Source organism: Pipistrellus hanaki (genome assembly GCF_964339955.1).
Source record: "Pipistrellus hanaki genome assembly, chromosome: 1".
In the NCBI taxonomy this organism is placed as follows: domain Eukaryota; kingdom Metazoa; phylum Chordata; class Mammalia; order Chiroptera; family Vespertilionidae; genus Pipistrellus; species Pipistrellus hanaki.
Genome location: NC_140503.1, coordinates 158826763 through 158844129, shown reverse-complemented (window position 1 = coordinate 158844129; position 17367 = coordinate 158826763). Strand labels below are relative to the sequence as shown.

Sequence of the window (17367 nt, the reverse complement as noted above, 5' to 3'; positions counted from 1 at the left end):
TATTTTAAAAAACCATCTACCAGTTTCCTAACAACTTGGCTCCTTGGCAAGGTTATAGGTCTATATCCTTTTCATTCTAACTGAAATTTCTCATATTTTCAGACAGAAAAGCAAGAGGCGGTGTTTTAGCAGTTCAGCTATGAGCATTAATCAAAGATAATATATTTTAGGTCTAAGGATGGTCTACCTGTCTTTAATATCACCCAGGTTTCAGAAAACTGGCCAAGAATGCTAAAGGAACATTATAAGTCTTGCTAAAAGAAGGTGCTACCATGTGAAGTAGGATTGAGCGAAAATAAAGTAGAATATCTAAAAGAAGCAGGCTTAAGGAAAGAAATCATGAAAAGAATACTGGTATTACACAACCTTCAGTAATAAAGAAAATGGCAAGCCCTGGTTTGTGTGTGAAGTAGATGAAAGGAGTAAGTGACTAGTCCTAAAACAAAACAAAACAAAACAAACTGCTTTATTGTGAGTTCCTATTAAAAGAAACAAAATCTGAATGAAATGTAAAGTCACTCATACTTCATGTGATATTTGGATTACATAAAGAAAATAATTGACCTGGCATAGCTACTGCTCTCGGGCTTGAATTCAGCATGGGCCTCAGACTTTTGGCTAATACTACATATTATGTCAACATACATGAATGAAATAGGTTTTAATCATAGCATTATAGTAAAAATTGAGTGTGTAATAGAATACATTCGTATAAGTTAAGTGTACAATAAATATTAAATATTTTATTTACTCTGTATATTAAAAAATTATCAACCTATTAAATTGCAAAAGCAAATATGTATATTTATTTGTACATTTAGCCAACCCTTTAATTTAGTAATCAAAAATCTGTGATATCATCTGAGTTATATTTCAATAGTTAAGAAACCTATAAAATATTTCTCAAATACATTCAGTTTCAATGTAGGAAAATAGCTAACACTGTAGGCATCAATAATAATTTCAAAAGATTTCTCAAATTTGACAAAGTGTTTAAGGTTCAGATTAGGAAAATTAGCATTAAAAAGTTTTATGGAGAGAGAGGAATAATGTTGGATGTTGATAGGGAATGATAAAGTATTATCAAACACTTTTTAGCCTCAGAGAAACTGAATAATTCTAATTGAAAGTTAAGAAAACCTATAACCTTTTTATTTTTAAGTCTCTGAAGAATCATGGAAGTAATCAAGGTATCAATTATCATATACCAATCTTTTATATTCCTTCCAGTACATGCTAGAATCATTTAAATGCTAAAATGCTGGTATGATTCTTCTGATACATAGTCTCCATCAGCCCCTCAACTTGTGTCTGACAATCATAGTTTAGTGAAATTAATTCAATTCTCTGACATCTCAATTCTTGGTAGAAAACTGTAGTCATAAAATTATAATAATTTCATGTAAACATTAATGAAACAATCCCCCCCCCCCCAAAAAAGAAACAGTATATGTGTAAATCATTGTTTAATTGAGATTTCTATGGTTTAGTTCATTTTAAAACTGTGACGATGACTTGCAATGTTAAATTATAACTTTAATTACAGGTAAAATAAACTAAGGATTTAAATCCAAATTAATACATTTTCAATAAGATGCAGTTCTAACTTGTTTTAATCTCAAAATTATTTACCCATATTTAAGTAGAATTTAACTTAAGCAAAATGTCTTCCACTATAAATGTCTTTATGTAACTTCCTTGTTTACTATAAGGTCCTCGTACAGGCTCATGATCATAAATGGCAGGAGGCTATCAAAGACCACTCTCCATAATCATCACATGAGATGAAGGAATTCAGAATGCAAGCCCTTATCACAATCTACATTTTGTGTAGGAGGATGCAATTTCTAGGATCAAACTTATTAAGGATATCTATTTTATGCATTGATTTTTGCACAATTTACTTTCAGTTACAAACATTTTTTTCTGAAATATAAACTAAAATAAAAAGGGGGAATAAAAAGTCCAAGAGAAGAATTTTGGGAAGAATAAAGAATTATTAATATGGTACTATTATCTTTTGCCTGCTTGTTTTCTGAAGAGGTTGAAAATGTCCTTTTTCTTTCTCATTTTATTGACATTAAAACTGTAAAAATGAGTAAACAGCAACTCTGATAAAAGTCTGAAGAGCTGTTTCTAAATCTTAGCTATGGTAAGCCAGAGAAAGATAAATATCACATGATCTCGCTCATTTGTGGAATATAATGAACAACATAAACTGATGAACAAAAACAGATCCAGAGACAGAGAAACATCGATCAGACCATCAAACCTCAGAGGGAAGGTAGGGAAAGGTGGGGGTTAGGAGGAGAGATGAACAAAAGGACTTGTGTGCATGCATATAAGCCTAACCAATGGACACAGACAACAGGGGGATGAGGGCATGAGTGGGGGTTTGGAGGGGTGGGTAATGGAGGGATAAGGGACACATATGTAATACCTTAATCAATAAAGAAAAAAAAAAGTCTGAAGAGCTAAGTCAGATAGAGAACCATGCTAATAAAAAATCAAAGATGCTGCAACAATGTCACATGGAAATGAGGCATTGTGACTTTTTGTATTTCATTAACAATGCTTTATAGAAATAGATGTCTTTAAGTACTGATTGAGAAGTTTTCTTTTTTTAAATCTGAAATGTGTTATACCCTAAAGGCAAAAGAACAAAGACAAAAATTTCTACTTTTGTATGAAATCAGTACATTTAAATATAAATATGAACTTTAAATATTATTCAAATCAACTGCATCAAATAAAAAATTGATCCTCAAAATGTAAATAATTAATGGGAAGTAAAATGAAATGGCATTTTAATACATAATCAACATAAAAATGATTAATGTGATATTTACATGCTTCCTTTTTATATCTTCAAAATCTAGTATACATTTTACACCTATAACAATCCCCATTCAGACTAGCTGTAATTTCCAATGCTGAATATCCATGTGTTGCTAATGGCTACCTATTGGGCAGTATATGTCTAGAAGATGTCATTAATCTTACATTATTACTGGAATTTAGAGAATATCTCATTAATATCCAGCAGAATAAATAAATGTCCATATAAATATATGTCCAATATGGCATTAATTTCTTATTGAGTCCAATTTTCTTTTATTATAGGCCTTTTCTTCTTTTATTTCTACTAAATATCAATCATAATCTTTCTTACGTAAAAGAGTTCCTTAACAGAGCCTTCTTATTAGTCAAATATTAGATTTAATAGTGTTATGGACCACATATTTATTGGTAATTTCAAAAAAAGTCATATGTAGTAAATATATTGAACTTAATCTTCCATTATCATTGTGAAAGTTCTCAACTGTTGCTGCACTTATATTTCACTATTGTGTATTAGCAGGGTATTTCTGTATTTTAAAAAGTATATTCTCTATTAATATGTAAACTTTATTATCTGTATATTCCAATGATAAATATGTGCCTTTGTTAGAGAGTAAGCTTTTGTTCATTTCAGAACTATACCAGCTCATTTAATAATTCCAGATCATAAATATCACTCCCAGGAATTGCTGATGAAATCTAGTACAGGGCTCAGTGGTAGAACTCAAATCAACACTGCTTTTAAAAATTCTACATTTTATTGGAAAAGTAATTATCTATGTCTAAGTCACATATCCAAGTCAAATGAGAGAGGCCTATTTTAAGCCCACCAGGCACCCAGCAATTTGAATAATAATTATGCTTTTTAAATGCAGAAGCTCATGTTTTAAGAAGAAAATGCTATAATGACCTATTTAAGACTGGATATAGTGTCAAGAGCAATTCAAATGAATGAAGCTATAGACAAAAGCTTGCCCAAGTGTTATAGAAGCATAAATTAGTTTTAGAAAGCAGATGGAAAATACTTGCAAACAGTGGCTTATTTTTCTAGTTATAAAAATAAGTATATTTTAATAATTTGGAATTTGGTTGCTTTTCTTATTTATGAAAAAAATAGCACTGCAACTTTGATTTATACAAAATAATTTAAAAAGAAAAAAGCCCACTGAAATGTAATTAAATAATTGTGGTAGATAGTCTTCAGTACTGGTCAGATTATAGAAACCATCACTTAAAAAAATCACAATTACACCACTTACCCAACTTTTTGCTTCTATCTTTACTCTCCTGGTAAAACTGTTAGGTGTTTAAAGGGAGAGAGAACAAGACATGTAAAGCTGCAGCAAAAGGTACAAGGATACAGTCCCTTCCTGGAAAGAGGATTTTGTGGCGAACCATTTCTCCCATAATGCATCCCACAGACCATATATCCACTGGAACAGGAGAGAGGGAAGTGAAGAAAAGGGAGGAAAGGAAAGTTAACTAAGATAATTGATCTCTGAAGGAGAAGGAAAAAGAACAGTTAATTAGAGGGTACAATTTTTGTTTCCCGCCAAAAGTTGACCAAAAAGGTGAATTAAAATCAGCACTATAATATTACATAATCAATGTCTAATGTCTAGTTTGAGAGCTCAATTTAATTTTTAAAATTTACTTTATGGGTGCCTTAGACTTTAGTGCCAGGAAACGGTGATATGGAAAAGCAGTAACTAACCAATAATATCTTCATTAACACAGACAGTGGCTGTTTCCATTGTCTATCTTATTCAGTTACATGGAATACATTTTTTTTTTTGTACGTGCAACCCAATCCAAGAAACTAGGAAATGGCCAGAACCATAGTTTTAATGCAGAAGTATTCGAATCCCTGGTTTTAGGACTTAGTTTTTCCTTCATAAATAATTCTTATAAATAAATATCTACTTGAATTTTTTAAAAAACATAACATTAATTAGCACATGTTTCATAGAATCATCTGAAATTAAAGTGAAAAGGAATATTAAAGGTATTTTTTAAATTGTTATATTCATATATTTATCATACTTGTTAACCAAACATGCTTCACCTTCTCTTCCCAGTCTTTCTCCTCTTCCAATTAGCTTTTTAGTAAGGACAAAGGGAACTTGGAGGCAAAAACATTAGGCTGAAACACCCTTGGGGAAGGAAGGCAGGGTTAGATGCACGGGTTAGCTGGACATGCCTTATGTAGCAAGCAGGTTTTTCTGCATGATAACATTCCTCCTACATGTAAGTGGGAGAACAGCACAGGTGCGAGGTGCAGTTTCTCCACTGATCTAGAGATGCCAAAAAACTAAGGCAGTAACTTGCAACCCTCTCTAGTGAGGAAAGTAGAAGGGATGAGATTATGCACCATCTGTACAGCGAAGCTCTGACAACCCATAACAGGCACATTCAGACCGCCCTGGCCTCTGTGGATCCTTGATTTCTTGATTTTATAAATTGGTTTACCTTTGATTTAAAAATAATAACTTGGGAAGAATGTATACAAATATCTACTTTTCCAAGTAATTGAGGCTAGATTTGCCTGTTCCAAGACAAAAGGAAACAGACTTTTTCCATTGTCCATCAAAGCGAACCTGACTTTGCTGGGGGCTGACTTTTTCTCTTCTTCTATACAAATGCACAAAAAGTATTGGCTTTCTCCTAATCTGGAAGTACACAAAAATTTTTTAAAACTTTGATGGCCCAACATTTTCATAAAAGTACCTAACTTATAGTACCTGCACATAAAAATACAACAGTAATCATATTTATAGAACTTAATAAAATGGACGGCTAGGACTAAATAGAATAGAATATAAAATAAATATGAAAGGTACTAAGTACATATAAAAATTGTAATTTAAAACTATTTTAATTTTTAAATATATTAGATATGTTATTTTAAATATGCTATATTATTTGTTAGAAACTCTTCAAAATAATATATTGCAATACTTTCTGATAGGTACTTATAAATCTTTGATTTTAATCAATAAAACCATATTGGCATACATTTGGAAGATTTTACCTTTTCTTTTAAAGTGGTCATGACTACAAGATTCCTTTATGAAAGCAGTAGTATAAAATATTTTTCTCTATATATAGTTTTTGGAATTTATATTAAAAAAAAATCCTGATACCCTAAATATTACATACAGATCAGTTTAAAACAATAAAGAAACTCTTATCCAACATGAACCATCTAGATTATTTTAAATCAAGTGTTCATTGTGCATTTGTGAAGGTTCTCACTCCAAAGATGAGTGGTGTATTTTTTATTGTCTTTCCCTAGGACTAGAGCCATCTCTCTGATATATGACATAAAGCCAAATGGTTAAATGTAATAGATTTATTCCTATATTCTCACTCACTCTGAGCTGATCTGCAACTCAAATAGCATTTTTCCTCAATACCTAAAGCATATGTGCTCAATAGTATCCATTTCACTGTTTAGTTGGACCAAGAAGGAAAGGCATGTAAGAAAAGGGAGCAGCTATAACATTTTAGTGTTCTAGCAAAGCTCACTTCTTGGAGGCATCCTTCACATTTTTAATGAGTGAGTTTTCCTAGTAGCTTTGAAACAAACAAACAACAACAACAAAATTCTGACTACGAAAGCTGGCAGCCCTATTAAAAATAATATTTATACACACGAAAGAGAACATTGTCCTTGGCTATCTGAAACATGTACTCATTTCCTTCACAGTCTCCATGGCTGTGAGTCAGAAGCATCCCTACCGTTCTCCTTGTAGCCCATTCCCAGGATGACCTCAGGGGCTCTGTAATAACGTGTCACCACATAAGGAGTCATCATGAAGCTCGTGCCTGCGGTCCTGGCCAGTCCGAAGTCGAGGATTTTCAATGTACAATCAGACTTGACTACAATGTTACTTGGTTTTAAATCCTAACAGTAGAAACAAGAGAGGGAATGAAAAGCCAGCATCGCATGGGACCTGTGACTTGCATTTACTTACTTAATCAACATGGTAGTCCTGCAGTAGCACTGGTGCCCCCTCCCCTTACTGCAGAGTCGTACATAATGCAAATGATTGTTGTCCCAAAGGAGTTTACAGTGAGTTTTCAGTGTTTTTGCAATAACCTCAGAAACCTTGTTAAACCCAGAAGACAACGGTACTATCGTCTTTATAATTGAGGCTCATATTGAAAAAAGTTTTTAGAGGGGGTGTGGGGGGGTTATCGTCATCTGTTAGCTTTCTTTTTTATGGCAACATAAACATCTCAGCTTATATTTCATGATGGCCTGACAGGAGAGCAGATCATGGCAGCTGTCTATTCTGTCAGAAACAAACTGAATAAATGAGCTGTCTTATTTCAACTTCACATATTGACCTCTGCCAATCATGGACTAGAAGACATGAGGTTTCTCAGAAGCTGACTCTCAATGAGCTGAAGCATAACGTTTAACAACATCAACTACAGAACAGCTAAAGTTTCCTTCTACACAATAGTGAATTATGTGCTAGTTCTAACATTAAAGAAATGAGGAAGGACAGTGTATTTGAGCAAGGACAGTCTATTAAGTCCCATAGATAAAGAAAATAATCTACAGTTAGTTTCTCTTCTCTAAAACATCTTCTTTATATTTCTGTTAGTAGGTGCTCTTACCCTGTGAATAATTCCAGCAGAGTGAAGGTGCTTGATGCCACACAACATTTGGTATAGAAGGTAAGACATTCGTTCATGGTCTAATTCCATCTGAATCACCTGACACAAGTTGGCATCCATCAGTTCCATTACTAAGTAACTGGAAGGCAAATCCACAGTTTAGTTCCAAATACTCTGTTTAATCCTTCAAATACATCAGAATCCTCTTCTAAATATGGAAGTCTTTCTAATTCCCAAGCTCCACATTTGACTGGATCAAGAATATGAAAAATTTCTAAGTCTTGCACGCATGTAACTCATGCTAACTCTACCATGCGTCGCTAATAGAAGAAGCATTTATTAGTGTGTGGTTCCTACCCATATATTTCCTGCTCTTGTCTTATTCTTACTTTCCCCTGAATTTCCTGAAACTCTTTCCCTAATATATAAAAACCCTGAGTCCATCATGTTCACAATGACCAGAAGGCTGGACCAACTGAAAGTCAGTCCTGCAGTCAATGCCAAGTTGCCATGACGACCCAGCACTGACTGCTATAGCTGCAGGCACAGTGACCCAGCACTGATTGCTTAAGGGACCTGCGAATCAGGCCCAGAGAGAGGCCTAAAGAGAGAAGCAGGGTCTGATCTGTAGCTTCTGCAGCAGCTGTTGATCAGCACTTGCCTCTCTCTTTAGCTCCAGGCTTGATCAGCAGCTGTGTCTCCATTTCTCTCCAGGCCTCCAGCTAGGCTGCTGATCAGCCCTGACTTTCTGATCAGATCCAGAAAAGCTGACTGGCATAGAAACTGACCAATCAGAAACAAATTGGCTAATAGAGGAGGGCAATTGGGGGGCAATATCAGGCCTGCCAGGGAGGGCAGTTGGGAGTAAGATTAGGCCAGCAGGAAAGAGCAGTTAGGGGTGATCAGGCAGTCAGAGGCAGTTAGGTATTATCAGGCCAACAGGGGAGGGCAGTTGGGGGTGATTGGGCCAGCAAGGGAGCAGTTAGGTGTTAATCAGGATGGCAGAGGAATGGTTAGGAGCCAGCAGCCACAGGGATCGGGCCTAAACTGGCAGTCAGACATCCCCCAAGGGGTCCCAGACTGGAGAGGTTGCAGGCTGGACTGAGGGACACCCCCTCCCCCCCCCCCAGTGCACAAATTTTGTGCACCGGGCCTCTAGTTATGATTATAAATAAGAAAATTCAAAATAGCATCTTCCACTAAATGCAATGCATCTATATTACACAAGATAAGGTGCTATGATTCACTTTCTCTCCTCTGCTTGTCAACACTATACTTCTAGGTAGATTCTCCTTACACAAAATCAAAGGCACCATAAAAAAAAATATTACAGATAATTATTATCAGATCTCTCTTTAGTGATATTTCTCAAAGGAAATTAACTCATTCTAAATAACTCACAGAATCAACAATAACAAAAAACACATAATTAATAATATATCTTCTCCAACTGAAACAAGAACATGGAACAACAAAGCACAGCGAACCAGAAATAACACCAGAAACAGAAACTCTGTCCTGTCACTAGAGATCCCTTTCATTTGCTGCCAGCTTTCATGTTCCTTTGATCTCTACAAGGGAGTTCATCTATTTTATTTTTGTCAATTTCCCTTGAGTTATTAGAGTGCTATACTCTTCCTTCCTTTGTGAGTTTTGTTACTTACACATCTTGGAACTCCTCCAGCGTTTTCTGGGGTGTGAAGACATTTAGTAAACTAATAATCTGGAAAAGAGACAGTGGAAAGGACAGAAGAAAGAGTGAAAGAAAAAAGGGAGAGAATGAGTTATTTTAAAAGCATATTTAGACTAGCATTTTTTCCAACTCAAAGTCACACTCTAGCGCTACGGTAGAAACAGAAAAGTTGGAAAAAATTCTAGAACTGTCTCACAGAACATGGAAAAACGTACTCAGAAAGGACGTATGGTTTGTCTTCAGGTTAAAATACAATTAAAAAGCTGGAATTCTTAGGCAAAAGAAAGAGAGAAGATATGTAATTGTGATACTACATTAGAGTATGGTTATACTTGGTAGAATACAGGGTCATTAAACAAAGAAGGAAAAGCATGTAAGAAAAGGGAGCAGCAGTGAAACACCCAACAAGACTTAGCAAGGCCATGTTTTTCCTCTAAGTGAGCTGGGTGGTGTTCCAATTCAAGGTGGGGCTCTAATTCAAGGTGAACCTCTAATTCAAGGTGAACCTCTTATTCAAGGTGAACCTCTAGGTCATGATTTTTTTTTATTGTTAATTTAGTTTCTTTTGCTTCTGTTTAACACTCAAATATTATTTAAACTAATGATCCAATAGTATGTGTGGGGAAAGGTATATCTGGGATGATACCAATAATAAATTTAGTAAAAAATGGGAAAAAGTTGTTAAAAGTTTGTTTACTAGTATTAAACTTATTGTTTCCTGCTTTGTGCTATATATTTGATAGTAAAGAATTTTACCTTCTAGTATAAGTAAATTTTTTTTAAATAATTTCCTTTGACATATTTCCAAATAAATTGTACACACAGATAACTGAAAATGTTCTTTCTGCTAACTATTCTGCACTAATATGATGAGAAATAAAAATAAAAAATATAAATAACTATCTTCTACTCACAGTATAGATGCAACTATTTCACAAAAATTTTTATAAGTACAAGGTTAAGATTTATACAACTTTAAAACATGAATTAATAAACTTAATAACTGGTACAGAAACATATGAAGTAATAAAAATAAAAAAAATTATTTTAATCATCTAAAAGAAAAGCAATCAATTCTAAGGAATGCTTTTAGGCCTTAAGTAGTTTTCATTTGTTGAAGAATTATTAAGAAAAAATATTACAATATCATCCATTATTTTCATATATATGTCAATGGTTATAACATACCAAAAACCCAAGATCATCTCTACTACAGCAACCATACAGTATGGAATATTCATAAAAAATAAATTCATTTCAAACTATCATTAAAGCTTGTTAGTAAAGTACCTAATCTGTGTTTCACTTCACTTTCCACAGCATTAACACAGTTCTGCATTCTGACTGCTTTTACTTAATATTACAAGTACTGAAGTGAAATTTACACTTAGTTGTAAGTGAACTTTCTCTCTGTTAACAAGTTCCAGAATTTATTTCCATAAACTTTTATAGACCATGCATGGCTGCATACATACGCACACACACAAAAGGTGGTAGCAAGTAGGATGACATTTACGAATTATCATTTCAATTTGGAACTTCTTTTTAGGTATCATAATTGTGAACCTCCATATTTCACATAAATGTAAAATTCCCCATCAAGAATGGGGAATATGATTCCCAAGTAAGTTGAAATTTCTTTGCAATGCATTTATTATATATACGGGCAGGAAGGAGGACTAGGAAAATATAAACATATGAAAACACAAACTATCAAACTTTTCCACATAGTTGCTTCAATACTAGTATCCGTCCATCTTCCATTGCCTATAATATTTCTCATGCTGTTTGCTAATATAAAAATAGATTGTATAGGTCATGCGGTTTTCTTGCTCTTCTCTTTATCTAACATACTGAAAGAACAAATTGCTTTAGTAGAATTACTTTTCTTAGGAATTATCTTTTCCATCATTTCTATGTTCCTTTTTAGAAGTACCATATTCCTTGCATAGAAAAATTAAAGATGGTACATACTTCATAATATTTCCTTTTCTCAGAGAGGCGTTTCTTGCTCAGCCTATTTAAAAGAATAATCCTACTGCACCCCACATTCACCAGAATTTTTATCTTCCTTCTTTGCTACTAGTACTAATCACCATTTGCCATTCCATACTTTACCTATCAGTTTGGTAGACTGCTTTCTGCCATTGGAACATGAGCTACACATGGGCAGGACTCCATCTCTGCTATCTCCACTGCTCTATTCCTAGTACCCAGAATATCTAGATCTGTATCTGGCACATTTTATTCATTCAACAAATATTTGTCAAATGACTAAAACTAAAAAGTCATTGGAACAGTGTAATAGAAGAAAAGAGAAATGATGCCATTGAGCCTAAATCCATATATTGTATTTTAAATATCCTTCAACTAAACACTCATGTATTTGCTTCTTCTTAGTGCCATTGATTAGATGTGCCTTATGACAAATTCACTTATTTATAAGCTTACATTGATAATCCTGTATAATAAAAGCCTAATATGCAAATCGACCAAACTGTGGAACCGGTGGAACAATTGGTTGCTATGATGCACACTGGCCACCAGGGGGCAGACACTAAACACAAGAGTTGCCTCCGGCCCACAAGCCCCAGGCCAGCCAAGGCGGGTGCCAGTGGGGGCCCCCTCAATCACCCCGCTTGTTGCCCCACCAAGGAAGGCAACTGGTGGCCGTGGTGGAGTGATTGGGAGGCAAGGCTAGCAAGCAGGTAGTGCCAGCTGGCCATGGTGGATGCCAACAGGGAACCCTCTGATTGCTCCACCAAGTCATCCCATAAATCAGCCCTGATCACCAGCCAGGCCTAGAATTACACAAGATAAGGAATGCATGCAATTTCGTGCATCGGGCCTCTAGTTTCATATATTCAGTAGGATTTTCTTAAGAAAAAAATTGTAGGGAGTTATAATACAATAGTTACTGTTTATACAGGTGTATAATAATTTATAATATAAGTAGAGGCCTGGTGCACGAATTTTTGCATAGGTGCAGTCCCTCCATCTTGCTGAGAATTGGAGCTCTTCAGGGCTGTCTTGCCCAATACTGTTCAGGGTTGATTGGGGCCGGTGGCCAGGGAGGAACCATAAGAGGGACCATGGGAGAGCTCCAGGGCATGTCTGTCCCTATATTGCCCATTGGCCGGACCCAGTAGCAAGCTAACTTACTAGTTGGAGCATCTGCCCCCTGGTGGTCAGTGCACGTCATAGCAACTGGTCCACCAGTCAACTGTCAGCCCCCTGGTGGTCAGTGTACATCATAGTGAGCAGTTGTGCAGCCTTAGCATATGATTAGCATATTACACTTTGATTGGTTGAATGGATGACTGGACGGCCAGACACTTAGCATATTAGGCTTTTATTATATAGGATAACTTTATTATATATTTATATGTACTGTATTTATTATATTTTATTTCTTAATAAGTCATTATTACAATAATGAATTATCTCCTACTTATCCTTACTAAGAAATGAAAATGTAGAAAGAATTCTAGTGGCTTTTGCCTGTGGGTGAAGAAGCTTATACCTGGAAGAGAAGAAAGTTACATAATGGTTGAACCCTATTGAGTTCCAAGGAGAAATGTTCTTGATGATCCTGTTCTGAAGTGCTTTGCAAATATCCCCCTGCATGGCTACACGGCCCTGCAAAAACAAGTTGCCAAAGCAAAGCTTGTGCGCTCAACAGGTGGGGGCCACTGCCAGACTTAGGTATAAGAAAAAGAAGATAGCCAAAACCGGTTTGGCTCAGTGGATAGAGCGTCGGCCTGCAGACTGAAAAGTCCCAGGTTCGATTCCGGTCAAGGGCATGTACCTTGGTTGCAGGCACATCCCCTTGGTTGTGTGGGTGTTCAAGAGGCAGCTGATCAATGACTCTCTCTCATCAATGTTTCTAACTCTCTATCCCTCTCTCTTCCTCTCTGTAAAAAATCAATAAAATATATTAAAAAAAACAAAAAGAAAACAAAAAAGAAGATAAAAATCTTCACCTGTTAATAATTAAATTGAAATTGTAAAGAAACATTGCATGTTGTTCTATAGGATATTTTTGTTTTTGTTTTTGCTTTTTGTTTTTTTGGAGAAGAATGGAGCTCTCCGCTTAATTTGGAACACAGTAACCAAATATGGTTAATTTCATAACAGGGAAATACCTACCAAATTTATCCCCTCCGTGCCATATGGTTTTTAGATAATTTTTTAAGCAGAAAGCTACCATGAGGACAATGAAATTAAATGTAGCGTATGGGCAGGATAAACTACCTTAAAAGACAAATTGCAAAATAAGGAAAGCTTTTCCTATTCAAGTTGGCATACTAATTTTTTCCCCCCTCCAATCTCACAACCTTCCACTATCAGAGCTTTAAAAAACAACTCACGTTTTTATGGTTCACACACTTCATGAGGACCAGTTCCCGGTAAGCTCTCTTGGCATGCGTTTGGTTCTGAAAGGGTCTGCTGAGCTTCTTAATGGCCACATTTCTGTCAAGGACAGCATCATATGCAGCACTGCAGAGATCCAAGAACAGTCCAGGATTAAAAACAAAAGAGTCCTTAACACTCCTGCTTACAGAGCTAAGGATATGGGTAATACATCTATATATGTAGAATCCTACTCAGATACTCTCTCCTCACATCACAGGTCAACAAGGCTGTGAATAAAGATATAGAAGCATGGAACAGACTGTTGAATCTTGGAGTGAAGGTGAGGATGGGTGAGAAGAGACCAACCATAGATATAAACAATAGAGTGATGTAGGTCTGAGGCAGGTAGGTGGGGAGGGGTGAGGAGAGGCGGGGGAAGAGGGCTAGAAGGAATCAATGGAATAAAAAGGGGGACATGTAATACTTTCAAAAATAAAGATTTTTAAAAATAAAAAGATGAGTAATCAATATAAAAAAAATTCTACTTGCAAGAATATAAATAAAAAAGAAAGAAAGAAAAGAAATCATGGCAAAAATACAACATATAATTGCATCAGTGAGTGAGGACAAGAGAAGAAAGAAAAGTGCTCAGCTTCCCCCTAGCCACGTGACTGAGTGAGTCATTTCATCTCTCTAGGCTTGCAATTCTCGGCTAGTCTGATGTGATATTTAGGTGTTCTCTAGGTTCATCCTTCTTTGGTTATTTTATGTGGACATTCATGCTTTCCCCATTCAAAGGTACCAGTTGTTATGGTGTGATGTTGATTGCCATGAAAGCAGAGGTTGGTTGAAACTCAAAGTTCCCTCATTAACTATAACAAAGCTCAAAATAGGGAGTGCAATCAGGGAATTTCAGACACATCAATAATATTTATTATTTAAATACAAACATGGAAATGAATTCCACTTAACATTGGAAGCTTTCAAACTATTTGAGATCATTTACCATGCTTTGAAAAAGCAATCAATATATGTTCCTGTTTCTCCCATTCTCGGAATACAAGGGTCTGGGACAAATGAGGAAGTTGGCCTCTTCCTGCTATCAAACCTAATGGCCTACTCACAAATGTCTTTCCCATCCCTGCAACTCTAAGTTGTGCTGAACTGTCTGCGTTGCCAGGAAGGGTTGTCTTAGTTTCCAGGAATGACATAGCAACTAGTGTCCCCACACCAATTAATCTATTGAATTGGAAGTGCCATTTACCATTTAAGGTTAATGCCACTAAACTGGAAGCCAAACAAAAAGGATAACTGTGTTGTAAGATAACGATACACTCACAGGATCAGAGTTCCTCTGATCCATGCCTCCATTGAGCACTTATTCCTCTCCAAAATATCTCCATCAAAAGTCTGACCAGTCTTTCCTTGAGCATCTCCAAAAACTTGAGCTCTTTTAACATTAAGGCAGCTCCTTCTGCTGTTGAACAGCTCTGAGAGTTAGAAATGCCATTATTCTACTAAGCAGAGTTGTCTTTTCATGGAATGTATTGATTACTGTCTGCCTTCCAGGGCAACTCAAAGTGAAGCATTTCCTTTTCCTTATGATAGACCCACAATGCTTGGAGTCTGTTAAAAGACTGAGCACAACGCCTGGCCTATAAGCACTCAATAACACTTAGCTTTTCTCCTAAATATTTTCTTCCTTAAGCTAAATATCACCAGTGTCCTACCTCCATTTGTCAGAATGTGATTTCTAAGCCCATCACCATCTGATCAGTTTCCTTGGAACATATTCCAGCCTGTGAATATCATCTGAAAATGTGAGCCCTGCACTAAATAAACATTGTTACTCCGGGCATGGAGTGCCAATGAAGGGTAAGGCTATCAACTCTCTCAGACATTCAGTTGCTCATTCATTATGTTGACACAGTTAATACAGGGAACTCTATCCTGGCTTCTTTGATAACCACACATTGCACACTGTTGACTCACAGTGAGCGTATGTGAAATGAAAATGTTGTCTTAAAAAAAAAAATACCTGTGCTGCTATTTAATTCAGTATGTTAGCACTGGTACTTCTGTTCTTATTTGTTCTTCTTAAGTTACCAATGGAAGCACATATAAAGGAATCCGATGGACCTACAGTCTATAGGTAGTGCACACGGACAACAGTGGATTTGTAAATACAGAAATTATAATTTCAAAGGTTAAATAATTTTATCAGCAGTAAACTGATCAGAATAAACACCTTAAAGAAAAAAAGAAAGAAAAAAAACCACCTAACTTTTAATCCAAAACAACTTAGTTGAAATCATTAAAATATCTAAAGAAAGAATAGTAATCAGTCATAAAAGTGTATCAAAAGGAGTTAGAAAGGCAAATTCTGACACTGCCTGGCCAAAGAAGAGATTGCCTCCCAGGTGGATCAGGTGTCCTGCCAGCCAGCAGATATTTGCATTCCTGTTGTGACTGTCAGAGATTACAGCCTGTTAGCATTCTGATCAATGTCTCCTCGGGCTGATTCCATCCTCTGCAATCAACGTTTTGCTTATCAGGCTCTCTTTTAGATGTTGCAGGCAAGAATAGTGTCCAAATTTGGTCACTTGACTGTCACATTTCTCATCCATAATAATGAGAGCATAATACGCTAATTAGACCAGACGTCCTTCTGGACATCCTTCTGTATGAAGCCAGGGCTGCGAGGGAAAGCTGGTCCCTGTCGACAGTGGAAAGGAAGCCTGGGTCCCAGGTGCCTGCCTGTGGCCAGGGCTGGCAGCTAGGGAAGGAAAGCCTACTCTCGCACAAATTTTGTGCATTGGGCCTCTAGTAGTTTAATAAATTGGCATATGGTTTTATTATGTGAGTTTTAAGTGAAGATTGTCAATGTGAGTTTGAGTTCGTGAGATACCGACCAGATCTTGCAAGATAATGGGCCAGCCCTAGACTTCTTGTGGGATAACTGAGAATGGCAATCCCCGGCTTTCTGAGCAGTTACGACACTGGCCAGTTTCTCCTAGAAATGCTGTAGCATTCTCTGTCCCTCTGTGACCTCTTCCTTAAAGCAGTTTTGGGTATGAATCTCAGTACTGCTGCTTACCTGACACAAAGCTATGGGCAACCCACTTGCACTTTCTGGCATCAGTTTCCCCATATTTATAGTGGGGATAATAACAACTTCATGTATCTATAGTGCCTTGCCTAGAGTGAGCACTCAAGAAATACTGACTACGGCTAGTTTTAAAAGTTAATGTCCTTGCTGGAGTCATTGCATAATGCAGGGCAAGATCAACATAAATTTCTACAGTGTGTGTTATAACTGGATATTTATCTACTAATCAGCATTTCTTAATCTGTCTGTTAATTACGAATCCATGTAACTATACCACTATCTTGACCACATTTCATAAGTTTGCCCCATGATATAAAAGATTAAGGCAAAACCCTTGTTAAAATCTAGATATATTATAGCCGTATAGTTCTATTACTTATCACTTTAATAAGCTATCCAGTATGATTTGTTTTTTAAGAAACTCCCTATTCCCAGTGATTAATGGCTCACAGGGTATCTTTTTTAACCAATATGAGAAATAATGTTAACAGGTATCTCTTATCATCTCTTTCCTCCCTCTGAAAGAATAAGAATACTGCCTATCTAGAGTTGTGTGGAATGCTGTGGTTTGGCTCATTGAACTTCCATTTGATCACCTTGTAATCATGTCTGCCTTCATCAAGGAGACTTAAGCATTAAACATATAATTCTCAGATGCTTTTACAGCTAGAGCTCTGGATCCCAACAAGATCCTGTAACACTGATGCCACTATGAAAGATTTGTAGGCACAAGTGAGGA

The 17367-nt window shown here is 36.1% G+C and overlaps 1 protein-coding gene across 7 annotated transcripts in view; it reads right to left on the bottom strand.

Moving 5' to 3' along the window:
* The window catches only part of MAPK10 (mitogen-activated protein kinase 10), a 261568-nt gene that overhangs the window by 68060 nt on the left and 176141 nt on the right, over window positions 1–17367 (bottom strand). For all 7 annotated transcript variants that reach the window (XM_084882130.1, XM_084882127.1, XM_084882128.1 and 4 more), the window contains 5 exons: window positions 13534–13663; window positions 9135–9193; window positions 7471–7609; window positions 6583–6748; window positions 4203–4274 (listed from right to left, as the gene is read on the bottom strand). In XM_084882130.1, coding sequence (XP_084738256.1) covers window positions 4203–4274; window positions 6583–6748; window positions 7471–7609; window positions 9135–9193; window positions 13534–13663 — 566 coding nt within the window. The remainder of the gene's footprint in view (window positions 1–4202; window positions 4275–6582; window positions 6749–7470; window positions 7610–9134; window positions 9194–13533; window positions 13664–17367) is intronic.